This window comes from Botrytis byssoidea (genome assembly GCF_014898295.1).
Source record: "Botrytis byssoidea strain MUCL 94 chromosome Unknown BBYS_010, whole genome shotgun sequence".
Classification (NCBI taxonomy): domain Eukaryota; kingdom Fungi; phylum Ascomycota; class Leotiomycetes; order Helotiales; family Sclerotiniaceae; genus Botrytis; species Botrytis byssoidea.
The window spans coordinates 251,466-262,178 of record NW_024065851.1 but is presented as its reverse complement, the minus strand read 5'-3'; the positions used below and the strand labels follow the sequence as shown (position 1 = coordinate 262,178).

General features: G+C 41.4%; 4 protein-coding genes across 4 annotated transcripts; 2 read left to right on the top strand and 2 right to left on the bottom strand.

Moving 5' to 3' along the window:
- Positions 1-536: 536 nt before the first annotated feature.
- Positions 537-1,790, bottom strand: EAE97_005719 (uncharacterized protein; the record flags this gene model as incomplete). Its single annotated transcript, XM_038876231.1, has 5 exons — positions 537-703; positions 760-1,158; positions 1,245-1,270; positions 1,334-1,386; positions 1,476-1,790. 5 exons carry the CDS (start codon positions 1,788-1,790, stop codon positions 537-539), a joined length of 960 nt encoding a protein of 319 aa, XP_038732707.1.
- Positions 1,791-2,708: 918 nt separating this feature from the next.
- EAE97_005718 (uncharacterized protein) lies at positions 2,709-3,273 on the top strand (the record flags this gene model as incomplete). The annotated part of the gene is made up of 3 exons (XM_038876230.1): positions 2,709-2,867; positions 2,927-3,150; positions 3,207-3,273. The coding sequence occupies 3 exons, from the start codon at positions 2,709-2,711 to the stop codon at positions 3,271-3,273; spliced, it is 450 nt and encodes a 149-aa protein (XP_038732706.1).
- A 321-nt stretch (positions 3,274-3,594) lies between these two features.
- Positions 3,595-6,012, top strand: EAE97_005717 (uncharacterized protein; the record flags this gene model as incomplete). The annotated part of the gene is made up of 2 exons (XM_038876229.1): positions 3,595-4,447; positions 4,517-6,012. The coding sequence occupies 2 exons, from the start codon at positions 3,595-3,597 to the stop codon at positions 6,010-6,012; spliced, it is 2,349 nt and encodes a 782-aa protein (XP_038732705.1).
- A 958-nt stretch (positions 6,013-6,970) lies between these two features.
- EAE97_005716 (uncharacterized protein) lies at positions 6,971-8,682 on the bottom strand (the record flags this gene model as incomplete). The annotated part of the gene is made up of 3 exons (XM_038876228.1): positions 6,971-7,128; positions 7,186-8,434; positions 8,563-8,682. 3 exons carry the CDS (start codon positions 8,680-8,682, stop codon positions 6,971-6,973), a joined length of 1,527 nt encoding a protein of 508 aa, XP_038732704.1.
- Between the last annotated feature and the right edge of the window lie 2,031 nt (positions 8,683-10,713).

Sequence of the window (10,713 nt, the reverse complement as noted above, 5' to 3'; positions counted from 1 at the left end):
TTGTCACCTCTTATTTGTAGGTCATCAGCATCATCAACATTTGTCATTATCGTTATATTAGACTGACTTGCGCAGCCTATGTTGGCTTGAATAAATCTAATTGCCACCAATCACTTGCTGCATGTTCTACGAAACTCAGTTGTTGCCGAGCTTCACTGCATTTTTTTGGCTACAACAAAACGACAATTTTGATCACTCTGCAGATTGGCATAGTTCTATTTCCTACACAGGTGGTGAGCTTAATAATTGAACGCACGCCTTTGTATATATTTCGATCAATCTCGAAATTTACTGTTGAGTCTCCGAAGCATTGACTATCTGTTTCCTCCTACCCACTGAGCAGCTGTCTGATCATAGGTTGCACCCTTACTGTCACCCTTCGCCTCAATTTATTTCAATGGGCATGGGCACTAAAAAAGTATAGTCATCGTCTTCATTTGTTGCCGCACATTTTTCTCCCAGAAGTCGAGGTATTTCTAGTTCAAAAAGCTCTGAACAGTTTGCACATCATCTATACCAAAGCTGATAAGTTAAACTCAAAGTTTAGGCTTAGCCGGTTCCATCTCCGTTTTCTTTAATTTCTGGGTCAATTCTTCAATCGTCGCCGGAGGTTTAGTATCGACTGGTTTCCACCATGGCCAGACACTTGGTGCATTCTCTTGCATATTATCCTTGAACTCAGGGTTTCTCTTTTCCATGAAGCCTGACATATACCGATTAGTATGATCCCAAAATTCTGCCTAAGGAAAAACCACATACTCTTAATTCCCTCGTTCTTATCCCCCGATTTGAACAACTCCAACAAAACCTTACTGTCTAAAAGATGCGTTTCTTCCGCCGTTCCCGGCCCTTTCCACATCAAATCTCTCATAACCGCAGTTGAAACTGCACTCGTATTTTGAGCTATATCATTTGCAAGTTCTAATGCACGTGGAAGAACTTTTTCGGGGGGTAAGATCTCGGAGAAGAGGGAGGAGAGAAGAGGGGATGTTGAGGGGTATATTGAGCCAGTTGTCGTGAGGTGCATAGCGCGGGAGAGACCGATAAGACGGGGGAGGAAGTAGGAGGAACATGCTTCCATTATGATACCACGGCGGGCAAATACGAATCCGATTTTTGCTGTAGAAGAAACGATACGGATAGAAGTTGGGAGTGTCACTGAGGTGGATTAGAAAAGCATTCCTGTGTAGAAACGAGATTTGAACCCGAATTAGGTATCTGATGGGGATAGTATCCATGCTTACCGGTTATGCCTACACCGACAGCCGAGCTACGAAGGTGTTAGTTGTGTTCAAAAGGCATCAAATGAGGGAATCGTGGTTGTTTTACTCGCCCATTAATAGCTGCAATTGTAGGTTTCATACATCTATGAATAGCTAGTGCTACCTAATGAATAGGATTAATCCAAAGAAACTATACTAAAGAATGAGGGAAATTGAACACCCCTCCAAAACGCGAAAAAATAAATCACACACCTTTCCACCACCATCCCGATGCGTCAACGCCGTATCATTCTCATATGACAATCCGGCTTCCAAATCCACTCCGGCACAAAACATCTTTCCATGACCAGTCATAACAATACATTTCACTCTAGGATCAAGTGACAGAAGATTGAAAGCTGTTTCAAGTTCTTCAGCCATAGTATCTGTGAACGCATTGTGTTTTCCTGGTCGATATAGTGTGATTAGAATAGTTGGAGTGGGTGTGGGCGAGGACTCTGGTATGTGAGAGACGCGGATATGTTGGAAAGGAAGTGCTGAGTAGGAGCTTGGAAGTGAGGGAGTCATGTTCGGTTGTCTGACTCTACTTGAAGATTTGATTTGATGATTCGATTAAAATTTAACTTTCATTATAATCAAACTTTGGAGAAACGTAGCATGAGAAACTCACATGTACTTTTGTATCCAAGTTTAAAATAAGTATGTAAAAAGTAGTCAATGTCTCCTGAACCATTAAATTGAACGATGGATGTATAAAGCAAGATGAAGACAAATTCTGTGAATCTAGAGCAATAAGGATATTGCAGTAATTACATAGTCGCTATCAAAAAAATTCTCAAATTAATCCTTCAACTCGCGAACAGTATGTCGACTCTCGAGATGCCGAGGATAATTAGATCTTGTGCGGGGTCACCGGGAGCCCTTGCTCATGACACGTGGGAAAGCCGTTCACGATCGACAACTCAAAATATGCTAACAAAAGATATATAATTCATTAGACATACTCGTATGTTTAAGACCCCTTTTGACTTCCCCTGAAAATACATCGAGCAGTTGTGTAGCACATATTCATATTCATATTCTATGCTCTCTTTTCATGTATTATAACGTCACATTTGTCAATAGCTTGGGTAAAAATAGTAAGAGAGTAGATGGCTTTTGCGGATATGGATATCTTAGAAAAGAACTAATTGTCACCGATAGAGTGAAATTTGCGAGGTGTAATTGGTTGGCTTACAGGAAGTATAGGAATTATGTTGAATTGAAAAGCCACGGCGATGAAGGCAAATCAAATCAGTCTTATTCCCCGTCATCTTTGTATTGTTGTATTGCCCCATCATCCCCCCACCTTCCTAATTCCAACAATAGCTATTCGTAAAACAACTTCAACTCCAACTTCAAATTCATATTAAACACATTATCGTTTCTATCAAACTGTAATTACTTGATCCAATCGTTGAAAACTGAGGAAACAAAGTATACACGATGCCTCAAAAAGAAGCTGTTTCGACCGACAAGGCGCCACCGCCATTGCCCTTCTTCTCCCAGGCCATTAAATGTCAAGGAATGGTTTATTGCTCTGGTAGCATTGGGATGGATGTTGCTACAATGAAGCTCGTCGAAGGAGGTGTTGCTGATCGAACCGTATGTCTCAATTCCTATCTACAGATTCTAAGGTCAACGTTATTGAGTGACAAATCTAGAAACAAGCAATTTTGAACCTCCAGGCGGTTTTGGAAGCCGCTGGCAGTAGTCTTGACAATGTTGTCAAAGTCAACGTCTTCCTAACCGACATGCAGAATTTTGCAGCCATGAACAAAGTCTATGTAGAATTCTTCCATAAGGATCCCAAGCCAGTCAGGACTTGCGTTGCGGTACACCAATTGCCACTCGGGACCGATGTGGAAATTGAATGTACAGCTCATCAGTAAGGTAATGCCTTTTTGATATATTTAAAAGCCACCGCTAATATAGACTGTCTAGGGGAGAAGAGTTCTTGTCGTCAACAAATTTGCTATCAAGGCCAAATCTTATGACCAAGGATTGGTAGCAAGATATCAGGGAGCCGAACTCTGGATTACAATACCACAATTTTTTTTTTAAATCAAAGCGATTTACAATTGTTTAACTCCTTGCAGTGCTTTCAATTATATCGCTTGACTTGATTCAGAACAAAAAGAGGTGATTGCTTCCAGCTTTGATTTTCTTTGTGTGGCCGGCATTCTTCGTTTCTTTGAAGAGAGCTTCATGATTGTCCTTCATTTTCTTTTCTTCTGTTACATACAAATCTCAATAAACGTTGCAACATTGCAAAATCGTGAAATTCCAATCTAAATGCTACACATATTGTAACTGTTCAATCATCTTCATTATGTCGTTCTCACGAAATAGAACCAATTTCAACCTGCTTGATGATGTGGACGACGAGGACAGACTTCCTGGCGAGGACGACAAGAGTGTTTTGTTTCAAACAACAGGAACAACTCTCCGGAATGCACCGCGACTAGTTGGCAGCCAGATCGTGAATCAAGATCTGATCCAAAAACGAAGAAATAAAGCCCTAGAAGCATTGTTAGCGGTGCGAGAGGAGGGCGATAAAACGGAAGGGCTTACACTGCTCAATAGCCTAACCAGCAGTCCAGTGACAGACATGGTTCCTGCAAGTGCAGCCTCTCAAACAGCGGAAAAGTCTGAGGCTCTTCCTCCGGTAGCAAAAGAGGCATTGGCTGAAGCTGACAGTCCAAATGTAACGAATCAAGTGCCGGCCAGAGGACGTAAATGGTTTGGACAAGCTCAGGCGCGACCTACTACTATGGCCGACATCAAACGCTTTATGCCCCTTCAACTCGAGCATCCTCCACATCCGAATGGAGATCGCAGTAATGCATGGTTTAAGGATGAATATGCCAATCTGTATGTAGCGATAGTCAGGTTTGCTACAGAGTTTTTTGGATTTCAGGATTTACAGGAAGGGTTTCACGAGCCCTGGGCTGTTCGGATGCCGGAGGAGTTCTACAGATATGTGGAAGTTGTTGCTGAGCCAGATACTGTAGTCGGAGGATGGGATGAGATGTTGCTCGATACGAGTACAAGAGAATATCTCATTGTCGGTATTATCGTAAGGATATTAGAGGCTAGGGTTTTTTCGCCGGTTCTATGGGGAAACACTAAAGAGGGGGAAGAATTCCTTCATGGTTTAGATCGTGCACTTCTCGATAGTGAAGGTATGATATCCCAAAAATCAGCAGATGGAAACTTTGATTACAATCCAAACTGACTCCCTTACTGTGTAGGATACAGTCGTCAAGAACTCCGCCACAGATCTATTCGCACTCTCTTGGGTGGAGCATCTCTAACCCCTAATTTTCACAAGGATTGCACACAATTGACCGCCCAAGTACTACTCCTCTTTATGCCTCTCTTCAACTACCTCACGCTTCTCCCTGCCGGTCCTGAAACCGTCACCCCCAAAGCTACAGCCCTATACCAGGCCCTTCACAACATATTCTCCAGCGCCGCCTACCTATCCATCTGCATCCGCATCTCCCCAACCATAATCCACACCGTTTCTCTCCTCCCCGGCACCGCCTACAAACCCGACGAACACACTTCTATTCTCCAAAACTCCTGGACCCTATCCAAAACCGTCGTTCAAAACAACTGGAACCGAGATCATGAAGCATGGGAAATCGAACGCGCGGAAGCCGAGGGTTACGTGATCGGCTACAGAAACGCAGGAGATAGACGTCTTGAATCAAACGCCGGCTTGCGTGCTCTTCGTCGTCTGCAAGATGTGCAGAAGAAATTGGCAGAGCATAAACCTCCCGGTTTTACGCACGAGGCAGCGGTGAAAATTGCAATCTGGCCCGTCACGAAAAGATACTGGGCGGGAAGTTCAAAACCAGGTGGCGATATGGATGGTCAGAGTGTGTTTGACGTCACGAAAGCGGGAGCGGTATTTTACTATAAAGAAAAAGGTAAACCCGTTGAACCACTTCTGGATTTCGTGACAGAGAAAAAAAAGAAATTGGGTGGGAGATATGAGAGAGTTAAGGATCTTCTGGCGGTGTTGGCTCTGTTGTCTCTGGGTGCATTTATGGTTCTCTTGTATGTGGTTGGATGGGCAGCGTTGATCGCTTGGCTTACAAGTTCTATTGCTGCGATTACGGAGTCATTGAGAGAGTCAGTGGTAAGGGGAAGAGAAACGGCGTCTAGTGCATATGAATATACCGGATCACCTGGCCACAACTGGTTCGGGGAAAGAAGAGAACAGCCGATTCCTGATTACCACACCGCATATTCAAATGCAAAGGAAGGTGTCAAAGAGGAGTTGCACAAGGGCGCTTCGAAGGCTGAGGATTTCGCTGGTGATGCATATGATAGAGTGACAGCCAAAGCTAAAGATGGCGTAAAAGGTGGCTACAATGCGTATGCGACCCGAAAATCACAGGCGGAAGACGTTATTGAGAATGCAGCATCAAAGGCCAAAAGCGCAGGGAGAGTATACGAGAAAGCGACAGACAAAGCGAGAAAAGCAGCCAGCAGTTCCGGCGAGAAAATCGCATCAAAAGCCAAGAGCGCGGCTGGAGGTCCTGCCGAGAAAATCACATCGAAGGCGAAGAGCGCGGCGAGACTTACGGCAGAAAGGGTCACGTCGCGGGTGAAAAATGCGGCGGGTGGAGCTTACGGGAGAACGTCGAGGGGAGCGGGAGCGAGGGCGACGGTTCAGGCGACGAAGAAACGGGCAAAGGGGGAGGCGTATACGAGAGAGGGGATGAGGAATTTGTGATTGTGTTTTTTTTGTTCTCTAGCTGTTGGGTTGGTTCTTTTTGGTGTAGTTAGTTAGTTGATTGGTTAGTTGGTTAGTCAGTTTATTGAGTACCTATGCATGTATGTATGTATTTTGGATTAAAGATTGTATACTCTATGTTTTATGTTGACATCACTGTTGCTTGAGTGACTCTCTATCTGCCTACCTACCTACCCAGGTATAAAACTAACATATAAATTGGGTGATTCAGTACATATCTGTGAAGTGTGACCCAATTCCCCCCTCTAACATTTCGAAAAAATCCACATATGAGCTACTTACTATTCAAAGCTACTTTGCGAGATATACAAATTATTCATTACCTTGTAATAATCATTCTAATGATCGATAATGTGGGATATATACATACTTTCCTAGTATCTATCTATCTGTCTATCTATCTATCCCAATCCCCATTCTCATACCCATCATATTCCCAAACTAATCAAATATGTGTATGGTGGCAGGAAGGAGGAAGGAGGACGAGAGAGAGAGAGAAACTCTGGATAAAACATATATAGATATGACTATATCGGGTTTGTAATACAACAACCCCTCACAAAAAATGGAATAACACACCCCATAAAACAATCATCTACTATTTGGTCATCGGAGAATACTAGATACGTCACTCATGGAGTGCATAAAATCAATTGTTAAACCGACAAGACAAGACACGACATGGTTTTGAATTCATCCACTATAACTAGGTAGCCCTCTTGAGATTCAAACACGCGAAGCAAATCATCTGACATTTCAGTCCAAAATATAAAGGAGAAACGCCGGCCTTTAAAATTAGCCAATTGGGTATTAAGGTCATAAACCCTCTAGAACACCATCCCCGTCAAACTCCATGCTGAATTTAATATAAATCCTCTCGATCCAAACGCCTTGTATATCAATCATGTCATATTCGTAAGAGAGTCGCACAATATCTTCAAGGGCCTGGAGAAGGTCCTGTGAGGGCATTTGAAGGTGCTGGCGCAGACCCTGCCTGCGGCTTCTTCTCTTTCTTTGCCCAGCGAAGTCCGCAGGCATTGCAAAGCGTCTTGGGACCCTTGGGACCTTTGCGCCATTCTGGTGAATCCATAACACCTTAAAAAAAAGTTAGCTTTTTCTGAGTAGAATTGAGAGGATTAACACGATACATACCACAATCTGCGCAAACATATTCATCTGCTAGCTTCATCTTCTTTTTCTTATCCCCCAGACGGCCATCCTTGTCAATTGGTATGGCAATTCCGACATCGCCTCTGATTAAAGCTGGACTACGGGCGCCAGTGCTAATCCCTTGACTTCTTTCACCATCTCGATATTGTAACCCGGTGAGCATTTCTACAGTATCAACACCCTCATATCGTTGCATTTTATCTTTGATAGAATCAGGTTGTCGACTAGAAATCGCATCCTCAAGATTTGCTTTTGTCAACGTGCTATACGACATATCCGGTCTTGCTGGCGGAGGCATCGCTCGGAAATCAGGATGGCTCGGATCCGCAGGTAGAGATGCGCTCATGCCTGTGGTCATCGTCTCAGATGAGTCTGATGGATGTCGATGCGTCCAGTTCCTTTCACTATCTTCGAATTCTTCTTCCTCTTCCCTCTTGAGATCCCTGATTTTCTTTGACATTCGCTCAAACTCGGTTTTATGTTCCAAGAATGAATCCAGTAGAAGGGCGTTCTTTGTTGGATACTTCCTTGCCATCATAAAAAAGCCTCTACAATAATCCGCCGTTTCTCTAGGTGGGATATCTGGATCTGGAATTGGGACAGCTGCTGATGGCGACGGCCTTGATGCATAGTGGGCATGTCCGTGACACTCGAATATTACGTAGGACTCGTCCTTCTTGCGAAATCGAAGATAGAATCGCAGTTTATTACCCGATGCAATGGCTTCATTGAACTCCCTCACAAACATTGCACTATCATCTGGATGTATGTAATCGACAATGAATTTCCCCTGAAGCTCCTCTGCGGCATACCCAGTGAGGCTTTGACAACTAGGCGAAAGAAAAACGAACTTTCCGAAGGGGGTCAAGACGTGCAAAAAGTCCTTGATCTCTTCTACCACCTTTTGTTGCCAATTTCTTCGTCTCGTGAAATCATTGACTGAGCTGTTACTTGTATTTGTTGGTTGGACACCAAAGCCTGCAGGTAAAGGACCCGCCCCGATTTCCTCAATCTGAGCATCTCCATCATTTGTTCCTCCCCTTCTCCCATCGTCGGTGTGTTCATTCCCGACGGGCGACATCATGTTGAGTGATGTAAAAGATTTCGGAATATTGCCATTGTCGCCAAGGGTATTCATATCCATATTCATATCGGGTAGACCGTCAAAGTCCATCATTAAATTATCCTGTAGCATCTCCGACATTAATGTATCGGGTAAATCTTGATCGACCTAGATTTGGGATCATATATAATTAGCATACTGAAAATAAATGCCATGAGAAATTTCCAAATAAAAATAAAAATGTAAGAAAGGCTAGAAAGGACCAAGAGATTTCGGAAAATTGAAGGTTTTCGTACCTGCGAGGCTGACAGTGCCCGATCCATGGATCCGAGGTTGGCTGCATGATGATGTTGCAAGTAATCGGTCGGATCCAGATTCAAATTATTCATATTCATAGATGTATCCCCCTCGGACATTTTCGAACTCTAATTATGCTGCGAGCGTGAAGAAGAGTATCTATCTGTATGTGTCTCTGTCTCTGTCTCTGTATGCGCATTTGGATTCGAGGCGGATAGGTAGCGAGGACGTGAAGGTTCTGAGTGGGTAGGTAGGTGTATAAGTTTATCGTGAACGGTAGAACGTAAAACGTAAAATGTGGTGGTGAGATGAGATATGACGCCCTCGAGGCTTTGTCGGGAAGTCTGGATTTTAAAGAGGGGAAGAAAATTTCCCCCCGAGATTTTGGAGTTCAAGTCAAGTCAAGTCAGGTCGAGTTGAGTTGAGTCGAATCGAGCGGAATTAATAACAAATAAATGGATTGATGATACCTAAGCAATATCAGGTACCGTTACTAGCACCAACCTATTTAGGTATTTAGGTCTTTAGGGATTTGAGTGATTAAAAGTATTTGAATATTTGAGTATTCGAGTATTCGAGTATTCGAGTATTCGAGTACCTTTTCAATGACGAAATATAAGGCGGTAAAATGGGGAATGGAGAAACATGGCAATTGTGAAAATGTGATGTTTTTTTTTGGTTTTCATTATTAGAGTGAAGATGGTTAGTACCTGGTATGCCTGGTATGTAGGTCATCCAAGATCTGTGTGGCATGGAGAAGATGTGGGATTTTAGATGTTGGATGTAAGATGTAAGATGTAAAAGATGCAAGATGTCGTATGTCGTATGTCGTAATGTTCTTGGAGAATAAGAGGAATAGATGTGAGGGCGTGCGTATGTGTATGGTAGAAGGTGCTATTATCCAAAGCCCAGGGTCATGTCAAGAAAGACAGGTATAGCTATAGTATACATACCTACCTATATACATACATACATACATACATACATATATACATATATACATACATACATACATACATACATACATACATATATACATATATACATACATACATACATACCTACATACATACATACATACCTACATACATACATACATACCTACATACATACATACATACCTATATATAAGAGACAAAAGAAATGAAGTTCCGGATTGATTTATCAATTGTTCTCAGGACAAGGTATAATGAGCATGAGCGAGTCGAGAGATATGTTGAGTCTTGGTTACACATTGCTAATAAGTGATTGATTGCTTTGCTATGTTCTCTGAGGATAAATTGGGATATAAAATGATATAGTTATATATATATATACGTACATATGACTGGTTGATGTATGGAATGAACTTTATATTCAGATTAATAATAAGAGTATAACGTGATTTATCATCGAGTAGACTATATCATCGAATAGGCTATCATTTTTATATACAAAATTTGTCTGTGTGTAATCGTATACTTTCTTTATTTATTGATAGAATTTTTTAAAAATTAAAAATATAAAATTTAATTATATAAATATTACAAAAATCTCATTATTTATTAGAAATTCAAATTAATATAAGAATTATTATTAGAAATATTTTTTTGTAACGAAAATCATAACAATTTTCACTTTTTTTAATATAAAATGAAAATATTAATATAAAAATTAGATTTTTAGAAAAGTAATCTTTTATTATTATTTAATCTTTTTTTCTTTTTTTAAAATAATAATTAATTATTAAAATATGAATATTCAAAAAGCCTTAATTTTGGTGTATTTTGAAGTAGCCCACTCAATGATATGATCCACTCGATGATAAATCACGTTATATCAATCACATTTTAGTAGAATGTTTAATTATATATAGTTACTTGAATACCTACCTATATATATCTATCTATCTATGTAGATATATACTGACTGGTATATAGTATCATATGCACATATATTGTATTCTCATATCTACCTCCCTCCCTCGTCGACCCTTTTCTTTTGCTTGCTCGAATTTTCTTTTTTCCTTTTCTTTTCTCCCCCTTGGGCTAGATTCCGTCGTCGGGTACTCAAACTCCGTGCATCGTAATATTTGGAGTGAAATCGGATGACATCGTCAACGTCATCGATTTATTACTTAGCTTACTAGATACACCAGTACGCATTAAATG